Here is an 18,873-nt window from a genome sequence, read left to right as displayed (position 1 = left end):
CACCCTGATTCTGTCTGGGGGAAACAACTGCTTCCCTAGTTTCAGATCAGGTGTTCAGGTAAAGCTGACTCACCTTGGCTCCAGGAACTGAACACATGTCTTGGGGTTAAGTTTCTTCCACTCTGGCCACTAAAAATGGGTTGTGACCACCAAGTGGAGCTAATGGGATTCAATTCTGGGGTTATAGTTTGAGCTAAGAGGGGAGGGAAACTGACTTTTTTTTTTTTGGCTTGATTTAAATATTGAAACATGCAGGCTGGAGTGGAAGTCATCTTGTTATGCTGGGAAGAGACTATTTTAGAGACAGCCATCCCAGAGGAAGGCAGCGCTGAGGGACCACAAGTGGGAAACAGTGCCAAGACATCATCTGAACTCTGATCAAGCTGTACCAGCAGCCAACCCCCCAACTGCTCTTTTCTGTGATATGAGCAAGTACAGTCCCTTCCTACTTAAGCCACTTTGTTGTTTAGTCACTAAGCCATGTCTGACCCTTTGCAACCCCATGGACTGTAGCCCGTCAGGATCATCTGTCCATGGGATTTCCCAGGCAAGAATACTGGAGTGGATTTCCTTCTCCAGGGAATCTCCCAGAACCAGGGATCAAACCCAGGTCTCCTGCTTGGCAGGCAGATTCTTTACCACTGAGCCACTTGGGAAGCCACTTTAGAGTTTTAAATTATCTGTCACAGGTAACAGAAAAAAGTCCTGATACATTCTCCATTTCCCCAACTCACCAACACAATTTGATCCTGAGATATTCATTTTCTTAGCAATCAAGTAGGAAAAAAAAAAAATCCCCCACTATGCCTCTCAGTTCTATGGCCCTTTTAAATTTTAGTCTTTCTAAGCCTGACCAAGCAAGGGGCCTCAGCTCACACAGGTTAGCTTCTATCAGAGCATGGGTCTACTTTCTGTGAACATACTGCCATCTGGTTTGGATTGCTGTATTGATCTAGGAATTTAAAATGATGGCAGCATGATGTTATTTTCTTCATAAAACTCTATCAGCTGGGTAGTAAGGTAGAAGACCCTGAAACATCCCCCCACTCCACTACATATACACACATAAGCAGCAGTGAGTCCCAAAGCTTTGAAAATATTAATGCTTTCTTCATGTTTTCAATATTTATTCACCAAGAGAAGCAGGTAATCTGTTTAAGACTAAAATTTGACTGATACTTAACATTAGCCAAAGCCAGCATGGTAAAGTATATTGACATCGAAGCAGAAACCAATAAAAATATACAGACTCACCAATTAAAGACCAGATAGGATTGTCTTCTTCTTCGATGCTTGATAATTGGCCTACAAGGTTAGCTTGAACCTCAGCATTTAAAGTTGGTAAACCTCTCTCCATTAGGGTCTTGTTAACCTCAACACAAATCTGAATGCCAATAGAATTCAGAACTTCCTTCAAGTTAAAGGTCCTACAAAACAGGAAACAATAATTCCACCAGGGACAGCTTTTATTCATCAGGTTTTTGTTTGTTTAAAAAATATACCAGCTTGTTTCAAATGTATACCAATTTTATCTTATATAGACAAAAATTATCTCTATTAGAATGAGCTTAGAAAATAGGAAACTCCTCCCAACCACCAACCTTTATATGCATCAGACTTTTAAATGCTTAAAACCACCAGTTCTGTAGGAAATACAAAAAGCACAGACAGAAAAATGTGGTCCCTAAAAATAAATCTGCAACCCCATTTTCAGGCAGGGCTATCAGAAAAGGATAGAAAATATTTGTTTAATTTGCAAAATAAACCCTCTGGCCTGAGTGGATTCAGTCATAGATTTTGTTTTTAATGTGCTTAGAAAATAAGATAGAATCAATTCATTTATCCATGCCTGTGCAGGAAACCTTTAACACCAACCAAGAACAAGAAATAAAGATATTCAGAGGCCAACACCATAAAGACAAATTACCTAAACCTCTTGACCTATCATGATGAAAGATAAGAGACTCTTTCCCACTGTTACTTTCAAGTAGCTGATCAATAATTCCAAATATATACAGTCTGGAAAGATGTAAAAAGTAGTTAGTGGTGGTGATTTAATAGGTAATGAAAAAGGTATAATAGGAAGCAGCATTTGCTGTGTCCACACTATTGTAAATGATATTGAAAATTGCATCTCGCTATTCAGAAAGGATCTTTAAGACAACTTTGTGCAAAATGGATTAAAGGATAAGAGAAGGGGGGATGGTGGTGAGAGGAATTAGACAAAACAACAAAACAATCAGATAGGCAGAACAACTATAAAGAAGATGACTTAACAACTAAATAGTTATTAAGAGCTAACATTTATCAAGCACTTACCATGTGCCACACACCTGCACTAAATGCTACACATGAGTCATCTTCAGTTCAGTTCAGTCGAGTCCGACTCTTTCAACCCCATGAACGGTAGGTAGCACACCAGGCCTCCCTGTCCATCACCAACTCCCGGAGTTTACCCAAACTTATGTCCATCGAGTCAGTGATGCCATCCAGCCATCTCATCCTCTGTCGTCCCCTTCTCCTCCTGCCCCCAATTCCTCTCAGCATCAGGGTCATCAAATGGTACATTACAAATGTCATCTTAAGTTGCCATAACTCTAAGGTAGTATCTTTATATCTCTTCTTACAAGTGAGGCCGTGAGACTCAGAGTGACTCAGGATCTTATTCAATGGTACATTACAAGTCAGCAGCACAGCTAGGATTTAAACCCTGGTTTGTCTAATCCAAAAGCCTGTCCTTTTAGTAAGCATTTTGCCATGTGCTTCATATGAATACTTAGGCAGTACTGGAGGGCTTCCCAGGTGGCTCAGTAGTAAAGAATCTGCCTGCCAATACAAGATACACAGAGATGCGGGTTCAGTCCCTGGTTAGGAAGATCTTCTGGAGTAGAAAATGGCAACCTACCCCAGTAATCTTGCCTGGAGAATTCAATGGACAGAGGAGCCTGTTGAGCTATAGTCCATGGGGTTGCAAAGAGTTGGACACGACTGAGCAGCTAACACTAAGCAGTATTTGGGGACTCACTAAAGGCTTTATAACTTAGAATTCCCAGAAAATAATGGTTAACCAGTGTGGGGAAATGCTAAGAGCAGGTTTCTGCAAAATCAGAGCAGGTTTCTTTTCCTTACAGGTCTTGGGTCCTGGAATGTGAAAGAAAAGAGCCTGGCAGGTTAGCACCAGGATCAGTAGAAAGGGCAGGGACTTGACAGTCAGGCTTGGGCTCGGGCTTTGGCTTGGCCTTTTCTTGGTGTACAGCCCAAGGCAAATCCTATTCTCTCTGAGCTTTAGGTCAAAATGAGAACTCTGGATTGCCGAAACCACTTGGGCTAGTTTGGCTTTTAAGATTCTAGGATTTTATCAAGTCACTCATGTGCTCTCTGAATAATAAGCAGGAAGATGGGATGTTGGATGTATTAGGTGTAAAATCCCTGAAAACACCTGAGAGGACAGTCAGCAAGAGAAGCTGACACATAGGAGACCCATGGAAACACCCGGTCATTGGCCAGGATTAGAAATTTTCTGACTTGGACAGGATTCCCAATAATACAAAATTGAAATGAGATTCTAGTATTCAATGATGGTTTGATACTGAGAAATGAATGTGGCAAAGACAAAACTTTCACTGACTTGTAAAATATCTCTGAAGGACAGAGATGTCAGTACTTCTGTAGGCTTCACAGAGGCTGGATCTGTGAGGCTGGTAAACATTTCGTTGCAGAAAAATGATAGTCAGAACAACTGAATCAGAAAGCCTCTCTGATAGACCCTGAGCATGATGAATTTCTAGGTATTGTTTGTTTTTTCCACAACACTGTCAAAGGAGAGCTTGTACACACATCCGTCCTAAGTGGAAACACTACACTCACCCTGGCACCTGTTATGGAAAAGACCTCTCCCTACCAACGAGGGACATCTAAGCCTTCAGAGATATGAAAAGAAACTCTAGGAAAAGAAGGCATGAGCTAAGCTTCTCTAAAGCACGGTCCTAAATACCACATCCAGATTTTCCAAGGTTATTCATGTTCTCTGAAACACATGCAGAGCTGGAATACAAGGGAGAGCAGATAAAAACGCTGGAACTCACTCTTTGTTCATGCCTTCAAGTAGAACAGCTGAAATCCTTTTTAGTCTGACTGCAAGCTCAGGTAGGCCTTCTGTAAGAGCACCCACCATGTTATTGGTGATAAGGGCCAAGCAGGCAATCATTTTCAGTTGATTCAGCTTTTCTGTCAGTTCCTGAAGACGTGCTCCATCTGTCATGAGTGTCTAGCATATTTAAGGTTTAAAAATAGAAAGGGAAGCTCAGTACCATGAACATGTAAAATCAGCAGTGTTACATCCAAACCCCCATTTTTCATCTGATTCCAGTTAAGGTCATTAAACCACATGCAACACAGACAGACCAGCTGATACACTGTTTGAACTTAAGAATTAGAATATTGAAAACTTGAGGGAAGCCAAAGGGAAAAAAAACTCACTCACCTCTGGTAATTCTTTTTTCTGATAATCCCACTGTAACAGTTTCAAGTAACTATTATTTAGCACCAACGTAGGGCTCAGGCTTGGCTTGGAGTTGTTTTCGGCTCCAGGGGTTAAAGTAGCCTCAGAAAGAGAAAGTAACTCTTCATGGACAGATTCCTTTATCCACTCTGTAGTTTGATTAAGAGCACCTGCAAGGGAAAAGGCCACACACTTGTCCTATGGCTGATAGACTCCTTCATTTGTGCATTCCACACATGATGAACGGTAAGACGGCCACGACCCTCCAGGAGCTACGGTCCAGATGGGCAGACAGTCATGTGAGCTCGCGATTACAGCAGAAGACAGTGAGTACTAGAAGGCGCAGTAGGGTGGAGGGAGGAGAGGCTGTCTACGGTAGAGTCTAAGAGGAAGAACTCCGTAAGTGACACAAGGTGGATAGAGGAAAGATCTGTCACTCCAGGCTAAGAGAACAGGCCACACAAAGAGACGGAATAATGGGAAAGCATGGCAATTTGGATGCTACAAGCAAATCTGTACTGCTGGTCCATAAAGAAGCGGGGAAGGGAGGAGAGAGTTGCTGCAGATAGCATCAGACGGACAGACAGGCCAGCTTACACATGACCTTGAGTCTTGTGCAGAGAAGTTATCTAGATTAAAAGCAGTGGTGATTAAACATTTTGGGTTCCAGACCCCTTGGAGTGTCTGATCAGAGCTATGCCTTTCCCAACATGCTGGTATGAACACTTTTTTTTTACTTCAGACCCAGTTCTAAGGTTTACGCCTAGAAACAAATTGTTCTTTAGACTACATTTCTTATTAAAAGTACGCATTTGGTAGAATTTATAAGGTGTCGATTGCTTTAAAATGCAGACTGAACACAGGTGCAGATTAAAAAAAAAAAAAACACCCAGAGAATGAAATAAAGAATAGTCACCCTGAAATTCTTCATCAGACCCAGCCCTTAAACAGGGGTAATTTATGAGCAGCTCCATTTGCTATACCACCCCCAGAATTTCACAACTTTACTTCTCTTCAGTTGGCAAATGTTGTTCTTGGTTTTCCCAGTTTTGTTTATAAAGAAGTAAAAGACTTGCAGTCTTTAAAAGACATCCAACAGAGAGAAAGAGTGGAAACATCACGGGTATAATTACAATGTGGCGGTAATAAGCATTTATATACTACAAGTGTAATCATTTACAACTGACACATTTAAAAGCCCATTTAGTTATCTCAAACAAAAGCAACAGTGTAGCACAGAGGTTCTCAATCCTGGCTGATGGTAGAATCACCTTGGGAACTTAAAAAAGATTTTGGGTGTCAGCTCTTGGAGATTTTGATTTAATCAGCCTGAGATGGGCTCAGGCATCTGTGTTTAAACGCTTCAGGTGACCCTTATATGTAACCAGGTGTGAGTACAATTGGTAAAGCAGAAAGAGCAAGAGTTTAGAGGGAAACAAGGATTTTCTCTAAGGGATCTGCTAAGATTTCAGGGGCTTCCCAGGTGGCTCAGTGGTAAAGAAAATCCACCTGCCAATGCAGGAGAGCAGGAGACATGGGTTCCATCTCTGAATCGAGAAGATCCCCTGGAGGAAGAAATGGCAACCTACTCTAGGATTCTTGCTGGCATAATCCCATGGACAGAGGAGTCTTGCGGGCCCCAGTCCAGGGGTCCCAAAGAGTTGGACACAGCTAAGCACACATGCACGCTGCTGAGATTTGACTCCCATAAGCAAGAATATCGACTGCTCTGAGCGGCTCCAAGAGCAAGGTCAACCCTAAGAGGCATTGGTACTTGATTTTTCATATGAAAAAAAAGCCTCTCCATTAATTTCTTCAAAGGCAACTGAGCACCACTATACACTAGGTACTGTACCTTGCTTTGGAAACTAATCAAACATTTTCCCAGTGGTACTTGTCACTTAGTAGGTTCTCAAAAAGCTTCTGCTCTCTATATCACCTGGCAGGTTTCCTTTTTAATTCACTATCTCTGGAGTTAACCTTGGGCTTAAGGACTGACTCAAGTAGTCTCCTTCAGATTGGCAAATTGATTTAGTCCCTGACACCTGAGATATCTTTCCCTTTTCCTGATACACACAGCGCATGCAAATCAAACTAAAAGATATAAGGTGTTTTCTGCAAACTTTCAGAAAGCAAGAGGAGGGAACACTTCCTACTGTACTTATTAGGCCAGCTCTGTGTGTGTGAGCGTGTGTTCAGATGCTCAGTCAAGTCCAACTCTTTTGAAATTCCAGAATATTGAAAATAGGGGCTATTTAAAGGTTTGGACAATGCCAGGGACTCCCATTCATGTATTCTACACCATTCTCCTGGTTTACTGAATGATGCCTGTTCAGAATTGCAAAGACCGAGAGCTAGCCTGGCCCCTATTTTCAATATTCCGGAAAATATTCACACAAAATATTCCACTTTTCAGTTAGAAGAATGTAGTCTGCTTATCCGTGACATCCACTCTTTTATGCCTGGCTACACCTCACCTTTCCTTTTGTTGGTACTGATTTTGAGAAATCATTTCCTTCACTCCATGCTTTTTGCAGATGTTAATTAGAGGCCCCATGACCAGGACCAGGCAACCTCCCTACCCAGGGGTTGGCCTGGCTGAGTCGTACACCCCTTAGACTCTTTCCTGGGACTCTGAATGATGATTACAGCGTTCAAGGATGGTCCATGTTGAAGTGCACATTAACCATCTGAGGACGCAGCTGGGAATTCCCCTTGTTTTTTCCTCTCCAGATTCCTGATGCCCTCCTGATTTCTGGCCTTGCGTAGACTCAGGAAGTTTTAGCTTTTCTGTGAACTGCCCTCTCCTTTCATTCACTTCCTTTTCTGCTAAATCAGCCAGTGAGTTTCTGTTGCTTCTGATATAACTCAGCTGATACAACACAAAATTGAAAAATCCAAAGAGAAGAATGAAGGCAGCAGCTTGGTTTACTCCTGGCTTGGCCAGGGGAGACTTGGTTTCCAGTCCCAGCTTTGCTATTTCTTGGCTGCATGGCTCTGTCTTTGGGCAGGTTGCTGCTGAGCATCAGCTTGCTCAACTCTAAAATGTTGCATAAATATTTCCCAAATGCCTTGGGTGCCAGGCAAAGATAATCATAATGAAATTTCATTTATTTTTTGAAAAATATTTATGTCCCATGAGGATTTTTGAATCACATGAAATGAAGTTCCTGAGAACATTTTATCAGATATAAGAGATGATCTAAATAAATAAAACCTCTTCTTTCTGAGTATCTGAAAAATTACTTGTGGCCTGGGGGTTATGTGCCATTCTTTCCACAGATAATTTAGTTGTTGGATCTAATGTGGTTATTTTGCTGACATTTAAGACACATACCCAATCACTGCGTAAGCCTTTCTTGGGTGTATTTTAAATAGGGAGATGACAAAAAATCTCTCTGTTGGCAAAATAGAATCTTTTGGGGAGTCAACTAGGAAACCCAGAGTACTTCTAAATATTGATTTTCCAAATAATTATCTTATAAAAATCATGTACACACAAAAATCCAACACTTTTGTACTTCTGTGCAGTACTGTAAGACTCTTATTTTGATAGCAGGGCACAGTGGCCGACTTTTGGCAGCGTGACTTGAGGATATAATTAACAGCTGACATACACTCTGCTTCCTGGACTCCTGATTTCTCTGGGAACATATTTAGAGCTGGGCAATAATGACCTATTTGCACAGCTGGATTCATTCTATTCTTAAATCTCTGGAAATATCCAAGCCAATGTGAAAGGTACGAGTGAAATACAAGTGACTAAGTCTGGATTTCAAGGAGAGAAACAAATCATTTGAGATGAACAAAACTGTAGTTCAACCCTGTATTAAGGGATTTATTCAAGATTACAGGCCCATCTTGACTCAAGACATGGAGACATTTGTACACATGTATATGAACACACAGGGACACAAATGAAACCAACCAGTGAGTCTCAGGAAAATGCTGCTAAGAACATGGTTATCATATTAATAATTCAGGTTTCAGATCCAGGGTTGATGTAGGTTTCTATTTCCCATAATCCCTCTCTGGCTTTGAAACCAAAACAATGTAACCCTAAAGTCAAGAGAATTTTTGTTGCAGAATGATCCTTAGACATCATCTAGTCATATCTGCCACTCAATGCTAGAACTTTCTCTGCAAATACCCTCAAGATAGTTGGTATACTGTTTGAAGAGAGTCAGTTTTGCATAGTGGTTGAATGCGTATGCTTTGGGGCAGAGACATGGCTGAGTTATCCAGGCTCTTCCACCCACTAGCAATCTCTTACTTTAACCTCAATTTCTTCCTTTATAAACAGTGGGTGATAACAGTCTCATAGGGTGATTTGTGAAGCATGAATAAGCTAATAAATGTAAGGTGTTTGGCACATAATAAGGTCTTGGCACACAATAAGTATGCAAACAAAATGTTAGCTAGCATGGGCTACTATGAGTGACAGGAAGTCCATTCTGAAGTTAAAAGAGCAGCTGGAGCTGCTGGTCTAGGAAGGTCTAGAGCTGGTCTAGGAAGGTCTAAATTGGCTGTTGGCTACTTCCCTCCCATGGGTCCTAGTCTGCCCTTCAGAACTTAACTAAAGCCCTGAATCACTAACCACAGGGCAGGCAGTGCTCATGGCCCACCTGAGCCAGGCACTATGGGCCCAGCTTCACTGACTGTTCCTCATGTCACCCTCAATGGCCCCTGCCCTCTTCCCTGGACAGGCTCCAGCCTGCTGGAATCCCTTTAAAGGAGGCATGTGTTTGGCTCTGTATTCATAAGGCTATCATATTGACTGTCCTGACAGAAGAGCACAGTCCACAAGGGGAAGGTAGCATGGGGGGAATGACCTAACCCAGACTTAGACTGTGGTTGCAAGTGAAGCCCAGAGGCTGCTGTCAAGGGTTTGCTAACAAGGGAGCTAGTGAGCTAGCCTCTTGCCAGCTGCCCAACATCTGGCATCTCAATTTCCTCACCTGTGGAATGAAGGGAATAACAGTACCTCCCCCACTAAGGAATTGTGAGGATTCAGTGAGGTCATACTTTCTCCTCTCTCTGCTTCTGGTCTGGATTTAGTGTCCACTAGTCCACTGAAACTGCTCCCATCACAGTTACCAAGGAGCCTCATACGGTCTCATACCACAATAAAGCCTTGGTCTTCATCTTTCTTGACCACTTAGCACTTGTCACAGCTGATCCCTGAACACATTCTTCACTTGTTTTGCAGGACACCACCCTCTCCTGTCTTTCTTCCCCTCTCTGGCTACACAGTCTCTGTTGTTGGATCTTTCTTCTCTTCTTAAGCTCTAGATGTGCAAGAGTCCCAGGTCAGGCCCACTCAATATCTACACTCACTGTCTAAGTAATTTCACCCAGGGTGACCCTGGGATAAGAGCATGGAGTGGACAGGAGTGTGGAGTCAGACTTCTTGGGTGAGTCCCAGCTCTACAACTCTCAAGTTGTATTATGGTGGCAAGTTATTGAGCCTCTCTCTGTCTCAGTTTCCTCATCCATAAATAGGGAGTAATTTCCTAAAATTTTTATAAAGATTAAATCAGTTAAAACAGGTAAAGTGTTTAGAATATGGTAAGCATTCTATATGTGTCAGCTACTATCCAGTTCCTTGGCTTTAGATGTACACTCCCAGTGCTCACCATTCCCCCAAACTCCAATCTCATTCCTAAATCCCTCCTGGTATCTACATATTGATGTCAAACAAGATCTCAAAGTTCACAGGTCCAAAACTGAACTCTGACTTCATCTCGTCTCCCACCCTCCTTTCCTGGGTCTCTCCCATCTTACTAATAGGCATCACTATTCATCGGGTTGCTTAGAGTCATCTTCCACTCTCGTTTTTCCCTCATCCAACTTGCAGCAAATCTTGTTACTCCATTTTCAAAATACAACCAGAACCTGATCTCTTCTCACTATCTTCTACCACCACCATTTGAACCATCCACCATCTGTGATACCACCTAATTGGTGTCCCTGTTTTCCTTCTTGCTCCCATATGATTTATTCTCTACCCAGGAGCCAGAGTGTGTTTTAAAAATAAAAAGCAAAAATAAATAAATAAATAAAAATAAAAAGCAGATGCTGCTTCCCTCTTCAAGCTCTCCGATGACTCCCCATCACATTTGGACTGAAATCCAAATTCCTCTTATTTCCTAACAAGGCTCTATAGGACCTTCCTCGGTCTACTTCTTGGCCTCAACTGTAACCACTCTTTCCTGCCTGCTCTACTCCAGCCACACTGTCTGCCCTGTGTTTGTGCAAAACACAAGCAAGTTTCCACTGCAAGGCCTTTGTACTTGCAGCTCTCTCTGGCTGGAATGTTCTTCCCTCACATCTTCACACGGCCCTTCCTCATTCCTTTGCAAACTCTGCTCAAATGTTACTTCTCTGAGAGGCCTCTCAGTCCACCTCACCTAAAAAAATCACCTCTTACCCTCACTCCTTCCCCATTACTGTCTGTTTCTTTATCCTACTTTTATTCATAGCACTAAATAACACATCCGACCATATATGCTTGTTTTTTTGTCATGCCTACTTGGCCATCTCCTTGGGAGCTGCAACTTTATTTTTTGTTCACTGTCATATCTACAGCACCCAAGATGTATCTGGGACACAGCAGGTGGTTAATAAATGTTTCTTTCTTTTTTTTTAATGCGTAAAGAGTAGTGCTTAGCACAGTTCCTGGGGTCAAAGTTAACAGCTGTAAGTTTGTGATATTAACTTTAGAAGTCAAAAAAATGTTGAACAGAAATGCCAAAAGCCTTTAGTACTACTATTTAAGATATCAAAAACCAAAATGCCATATTTCACCCCATTTCACTATATATCCACACATATTTTACTTACTTGGAGTTTCTTCTAAAATTTCTTGGAACTTGGTTCTCTCATAATCTACCAACTGACGCTGAAGATGTGGTCTGAGACTCCGAATTGTAAAATTCACCATGTCCATTTTCATGAGGTCCAGGACATGAAATATTTGTCTAAAAATTTCAGAGTTAAAATAGTTAGGTGATCAAGAAAATCATCTGAAATTCATTAACTATTATTTATTTTACAGACTGGAAAAGATAAACATCTCCGAAATGGTTTTGAAATTCCAATCACTTTGACAAGGACACTTTTCATAAAAGGCATTACACATGCATTCCAAATGTATTCTTCCAGAGATCTCAAGAGTATTTGCTTTAGCAAATATACTTCCAACTGATTCATTACATTCAGCCATAGACTGACAGACACTAAGAAGTATAAACAATGAGTCTTAACAATGAGACAAAAAAAGATTCAAGAAGGAATTTTCATTTGAAGGTCCCTGAAATTTTAAGGAGTCTGAATATAGTATACCCTGTATCTATTCCTAAGGAAATAAGAAAAAAAGAAAAAGAAAAGGACAGGGCAGTGAAGCGCCGGGGAAAACACTGCATTTCAGAGTTGGGCAGCCCTGTGTTCAATCAGAGCTTTACAACTGACCAGCTCTGTGGCCAGGAACAAGTTACTCAATCTCTCTGAGCCTCAATTTCCTCACCTGTGAAAGAAAGGGACAAGATCAACCTTGGAGAAATGTTGTGAAGAGTCAATGAGATAGCGTATTAGAAATGCAGGGACGGTACCAACCACTAGGTACCAATATATGAGCAAGATGAACACCACAGATGTGATTACCACACATGGGTAATAAGATCATTCAAAGCAAGGATTCCACAGCTGAAGAATCTCAACCTGCCAGAGCTGAACACAACTCTTAAGGATATTTACAACCCATTTTACAGATGAAGAAAGTGTGACTTGAGAAATTGTCAACTTTCCCAAAGTCAGAAAATAAGGAACTTGCTATATGCAAACCAGTTTCCTCCCCTTCCCTTTCCAATACTATTACATGAAATTTAATGCTCTATGTGGCTGTATTCACACACACACACACACACACACACACACACACACACACACAAAGGAGGGAGAAGAATTTGCCTCAATGGCAAAAAGTACTGTAGACTCCTCTTTCCTCTGGGATCACAGCTAGAGTCCTTAAGATCTTACTGTATACATCACTTCCTTAGGGAAGCTGCAGCAGAGTTAGCTAACCAACCACCAAAGGTCCATTTCCCTTTCTACAGTGTGGATGTGTGGCTAGGAAATGTGATTTCACACAGCAATCACATTGCCTAGAACCACTTCAGTCTACGTGGGGCCACAGGACTAGGCATAGTCAGTGGAATATGTCACTTCTGGGCCGAGGTGGTTAAACATTTAATATGCCTTCCTCAGGGCTTCCCAGGTGGCTCAGTGGATTCAATCCTTGGGTTGGGAAGATCACCTAGAGAAAGGAATGGCTACCCACTCCAGTAATCTTGCCTGGAAAATCCCATGGACAGAAGAGCCTGGTGGGCTACAGTTCATGGGGTCACATTGAGCGACTAAGCAGCAGCAGCATGCCTTCCTCGTGATCTCTTCCCCATTCACCAGCTGAGTGTAAAGGACTCCAAAGACCTGGGTGGAGCCAAGGAGAGAAGGAGACTGGGTCCCTGTATGGTGCTTGAAAGGCTGCCTGACCAAGAATCCCTGACTCAGACTGTGGCGTGAGTGAGAAACAAACTTTTAGTATTTAAATCACTAAGAATTCAAGGTTTACATGTCAAAGCAGCCCCAATACCCTACCTAATCAAGGCTTCCTGTATCCTTGCCGAGATTAGGTGCCTCTGCTGGGGGCCCTATTAATCCTCTCTACTTCCCCTCCCACAGCGCTTTATCACAACTGTAATTCCTTGTTCAGGGTTGTCTCCCCATTAAATTGTAAACTCCCTGGGGTCAGAGATCATATCTGCCCCTTTCATCACTGCATCTCTAGGGCCCAGCACTGCCAACTAACACCCTCATTTGCTCATTCTATGTGAAAGTTCCACGCACACAATAAATGATTGACCCCTTGCTTAGTCAGTTTTTTCCCTAGGGTTAAGGGTTCCTTTGGGAGACCAGTTACTATTCTGTGCTCCTCAATTCCCACATTTCCCTTCTGAATGCACTCAAAGGTATCTTAAGAAAATGCAAGCAGCCAGCACTAACCTCAGCACCTCCACGATGTTGCTGGTGGCCTTCAGCTCTCGGATGTCGTCATCTCGCACGGGGGCGCACAGCTTTCCCATGGTACTGATGACGTAGTTGGCCAGGCCTTGGATGTCAACAGCACTGTGCTCAGCCTGCTGCCTAATGAGGTCTGTGTCTAAAACTTCACAAATCTGGTTGCGAAGCCTGTTGCCACCAGGAGTCAGGAAAGAGAGGAGAATCTGCACAGGGAGAATGAACAACATCATTACATGAAGAAAGGCTGTCATTTTTAAAATTTCAGTGTCTAGATGACCAAGCTCCCTGCCCTCAGTATTTGAATGCCCTGGATATCATGGAAGTTTGCCCCGACTTGGTGGTGGATCAGAGAAGCATGACAGGGTCCTGTCCTAAAAAGAAAGCTCTATCTTCTGAATGAAAGCCTTCCGCTCCCTCCTGTGGGAAGTTACTAACACCATCATAATGAAAATAACTGGTAGGGAAGCAATAGTATTGAAAGAATTTTAAAAAGTTTACAGAGAAATCATGCAAAGAAAGAAAAAGTTGCAGATCAGGGATCCAAAAGAACCTTTTAAAGAAGGGCAAATAGTAACACCCCCAAAGGCCCCATTAGTATAATACAGTATATTTATATATGAAATATATATTATGGGCTTCCCAGATGGCACTAGCGGTGAAGAACCCTCCTGACAATGCAGGGAATGTAAGAGACAGGGATTCGACCCTGAGTTGGAAAGATCCCTAGAGGGAGGCATGGCAACCCACTTCTGCATTCTTGCCTGGATAATCTCGTGGACAGAGGAGCCTGGTGGACTACAGTCCATAAGGTTGTAAAGAGTAGGACACAACTAAAGCAACTTAGCATGCATGCACGCACATTATATATTATGCGAGCAACCTATTCACGACACAGCAGACACTGTACTTATACACACAGCATGTGGTTAGGAGCATGATCTCTGAGCAGGAGTGCCTCAGTTCAAATACCTTCTGCCCCTCAAAGCTGTGTGACCTTGGATGAGTCAGGGAACTCAGTTTCTTTATATAAAATAGTAACAGGCATAACTACCTCACAGCATTATGGTAAGGAATAAATGAATACTCTAGTGCTTAGCACAGAGCAAGTGTCTTGTGAAATGTTAGCTATGACTGTCATTTGGTTTAATTCTTGCAACTACTCAGGAGACTCCGGCTTCCCTTGTGTCTCAGATGGTAAAGACTCTGCCTGCAAGGCAAGAAACCTGAGTTCGATCCCTGGGTTGGGAAGATCCCCTGGAGAAGGGAAAGGCTATCCACTCCAGTATTCTGGCCTAGAAAATTCCACGGGCTGTATAGTTCATGGGGTCGCAAAGAGTCGGACACGACTGAGCGACTTTCACTTTACTCACTCAGGAGACTGAGACTTAGGAGAAAGCAGAAGCAGATCACTAAAGCTGACCTATCTAACCTGGGCTCTGTGCTCTGAAGTACCACAGCTGCCGCCTTACCAGCTAAGCACGGGCCTGTGTTCCTGTCGTGGGCCTGTTTCCCCGTCTCCATCCTCCTCTCAGAGATGCAGGCAAAAACTCTTCCAGTGATTGAACTGGCTCAGTGTTTCAAAAGAAGCCTCCAATACTCTTTAGAGAGCAGAAAAACAGCCTCTGGGGTGGGGTGGAGTCAGAGGATTACTAATGAATACAGACAACATCAACTTGCCTCTCTGATTTCTTCAAACAGTTTGATGGCGTGTTCATACTCGGGAGGCTCAGCATTCAGTTCTGATTCCAAGACATCCCAGAAGGCCTGATGGACAATGTGCCTCACTCGACCAGCCAAGCTATGGGAATGAAATGAATCACTTTTTTTTTACATAAGCACTATTTTTCCTAATTATAAAAGAAATATGCACATTGTAGAAATCTTAGGAAATGCAGAAAAACAGAGAATAAAAACTGCTCATAATTCTATTATTAATCTTTTGACATATTTGACATATTTCAATGAATGGTCTTAATACAATTTTTTTAGTAGTGGTCTGTACAATAGTATATACTTATTTCATTGAATATTCTGTCTTAAGTGTCTCCCCTAAATTTTTTTTTAATTTAAATTTTTTTATTTTAATTGGAGGCTTATTACTTTACAATATTGTATTGGTTTTGCCACACATCAACATGAATCCGCCACGAATGTACACGTGTTCCTCATCCTGAACCCCCTTCCCACCTCCCTCCCCGTACCATCCCTCTGGGTCATCCCAGTGCACCAGCCCCAAGCATCCTATATCCTGCATCGAACCTGGACTGGCGATTAGTATGAAAACATTTTTAAAATATGACAATAATATTTAAATAGTGACCACCACATCCTTTGCTGGGTTTTAGCTCCTCCCATTTCTGCTCAGTTATTTTTTGCAGCTTTCCTTAAGTTCATCATGAGCCCATATTGGCTGAGCAGACATAATTATCCCCTAAATTTTTTAAGTGCTTCCTTCCTATAGCTTTCGACAAGTTCATAAAATTCTGTCCTAGGACTTCCCTGGTGGCACAGTGGATAAGAATCTGCCTGTGAAGGCAGCAGACACAGGTTTGATCCCTGGTCTGGGAAGATTCCACATGCCATGGAGCAACTAAGCCTGGAGCCACAACTATTGACCTTGTGTGCCACAACTACTGAAGCCTGCATCTAGAGCTTGTGCTCCACAATGAGAAGCCCACGCACGGCAACTAGAGAACGCCCATGTAAAAGCAACACCTGGTGCAGCCAAAAACAAAAATAAATAAAATTCTGTCCTAAGGAGATACCTTATTTCACCCATCCACCCTTTTTTTTTTTTTTTTTTTTTTTAATACTTTGGCCCCACTGCACAGTATGTGGGATGTTAATTCCCAGACCAGGAATCAAACCTGTGACTCCTGCATTGGCAGCAGAATCTCAACCACCAGACCACCAGGGAAGTTCCCACAGCTAGTCTTCTACACAGGTCTTCAGACCTGGTCTAGGTTTTTAGGATGAGGTGCCCAAGTTGTTCTTTCCTTAATAGCGGATGTTTCGTGGCATGGAACAGAACAGATTGGCCCCAAGGAGACATGCATTTGAATGCCTGCCAGCTCCAGCTTAGATGTCCCATTTAAAGTTGGCCAGACCACACTGCTGAAATAGGAGCCTTCCTAGGAAAGCTTCACAATAGAATAGGTGGCCACCTTGCTTTATCCTGTCAATGTCAATGCCCCAAAATAGGTGCACGTTAAAATACACATCCCTACTGAACTCCTATACCATTTTGAAACTGCTTTTAGAAAAGCACATATTTCCCTGAACTGTAATCACTTCAAGTTTCTACCCCTCACGGGGCTATGCACCTCTCTCAGACAGAGGCCACTTCTTCTAGGTACCTGCGACCATGCCTAGCGTAGTGCTTGGTATTTACTGAAGGTTTACTGAATGCATGGTGAATGAATTGATAATTTGACAGTTAAGCATGTCACTTAAATTTTCTTTTTAAAGCTCAAATAGCTAAAATATACAATAATGTTAGATATAAAAACTAGCTTTCTGAGAAGCATGACTTAAAACTGTTTTTGTAACTGCAAATACTATACTCTACTGAGCCACTTTAAATGTTAAAAGTTAGTCTAGTTGCCTGAGTAGATTTATTCAACATAAATGCCATTCCCAATGTCTGAAACGCTGTCAAGCAATTAAAGAACAATTAGAAAGGCAAACATTGCAGGAATGGATGTTTGCTCTTGACTTTACAAGCCTCAGGTACTTGGCTTGAATGGACCAAGCAGGAATGAGCTAACACAACTTTATAGCCCCTTGAAGGATGTCAGAGTTTACGTTTTCCAAACTTCTTAGATTTCTAATTTTGGGTGGGTAGTGATGAGATCAATCAAATCATTTATAAGCATTCCTACCCAGTATCAGAAATCTGACTTATTTTACCAAGGGTTTCTCCCTAAGAAAATACTTGGTAAAATATGAGAGTCAGCCATTTTTTAAACAGTAAAGGAGACAGTGCTTTGAGAGCAATTGCCTGTCTCCTCATTTATCACAAGTAATAAAGGATGATGCTTTGATGAAAAAAAAAAATAGTATCAACTTGGCCACTGTGGAGAGTCATCTGAAAAATCAACAGCTAATGCTATGCTATTTCACTTTTAAACAAAGGTAATGTGTCCTGATCCTGTGTGCTGTTTCTCTTGCTCACATTTTCTAGCCATGGCAGAAAATGAAGAGAAGGGGAATTCCTATCTCCCACAGTATCAAAATACCCATGTGCAAGGCACTTACATGCCCAGGAGCATGCATTCAGAGTGAGTATTGTAGAGAACGTGAGGCTCAGATACAGTCTCAGCAGAGCCAGGATTCAAACCCTAAGGTCTGTCTGATTCTAAAGGGCCCTCATTCAGTCTGTATTTGCAACTTATGAATTTAAAGCAAATATTCCCAATTTGTCTTTTGCTGCACTTCATAAATCATACTCATTTTAAATTTAAAAATTCATTTTTATTAGTCAATAAATGTTTATTCAAAATTCAATATGTGGTAGGCCCTGTTTCAGGCACTGGGGTGTTTCGAAAAGAATCTGCTCTCAAAAAGCTTATATGTTGGCAGAGACAGAAAGGCAAAAAACACATCGACTGTGAGTAAGACAATTTCAGAGCCATGAGGAAGGCAGAGGAAGACCATGTGGTCCACAGTGATGAAGAGGGTGCCCATTTGATGGGGCAGTAGAAGAAAGCTTCTCTAAGACAGTGAGTGACCTTAGAGCCAAGACACGAATGGGGAAAAGAAAGCAGCTGGTAAGGACCTATGGGAAACACATTAAAAAAGAAGGAAGACAGAAAAAATCCTCGGGATAGGATCAAGCTGGTATGCCGCAGGATCAGCAAAGAAGCCAGTGTGGCTGAAGTAAGCAGAAGGGAAGGAATAAGAGGCATGGTTGGTGAAGGAGGGCCTTGCTAGTCATACTATAGAGTTGGAATATTTATTCTAAGTGTGATAGAACCACTGAAGGGTTTTAAGCAGAACCACGATTTAATCTGATTTACCCTCTAGAAAGATCACTGTGGCTGACTGTGTATGTGGAGGATGGACTTCCAGGAGCTAAGGATGAAGACTGGGAAATCAGCAAGGGTAGAAAGAATCCAGGTCAGAGATGATGGTGACTTGGCCTGGGGGTAGAGCAGCAGAGCTGGTAAAAAGGATCGTAGTGAAATGCGGTCACCATAGAAAACCAAACAGATACACCTACCTTGGCCAGTAATCTTAAAAAGTATTCATGATTATTATGAACAACATCCCCAGGAGGAGAACTATGACCCATA

General features: G+C 42.1%; 1 protein-coding gene across 3 annotated transcripts in view; it reads right to left on the bottom strand.

Moving 5' to 3' along the window:
* The window catches only part of TCP11L2 (t-complex 11 like 2), a 40,766-nt gene that overhangs the window by 6,699 nt on the left and 15,194 nt on the right, over window positions 1-18,873 (bottom strand). For all 3 annotated transcript variants that reach the window (XM_061417194.1, XM_061417193.1, XM_061417192.1), the window contains 6 exons: window positions 15,257-15,377; window positions 13,562-13,782; window positions 11,345-11,481; window positions 4,484-4,671; window positions 4,086-4,267; window positions 1,255-1,427 (listed from right to left, as the gene is read on the bottom strand). In XM_061417194.1, the coding sequence (XP_061273178.1) occupies window positions 1,255-1,427; window positions 4,086-4,267; window positions 4,484-4,671; window positions 11,345-11,481; window positions 13,562-13,782; window positions 15,257-15,377 (1,022 nt within the window). The remainder of the gene's footprint in view (window positions 1-1,254; window positions 1,428-4,085; window positions 4,268-4,483; window positions 4,672-11,344; window positions 11,482-13,561; window positions 13,783-15,256; window positions 15,378-18,873) is intronic.

The sequence above is a fragment of the Bos javanicus genome, chromosome 5 (assembly GCF_032452875.1).
Source record: "Bos javanicus breed banteng chromosome 5, ARS-OSU_banteng_1.0, whole genome shotgun sequence".
Taxonomy (NCBI): domain Eukaryota; kingdom Metazoa; phylum Chordata; class Mammalia; order Artiodactyla; family Bovidae; genus Bos; species Bos javanicus.
The sequence above is the reverse complement of the archived record's forward strand: the minus strand, read 5'-3'. Positions and strand labels throughout refer to the sequence as shown.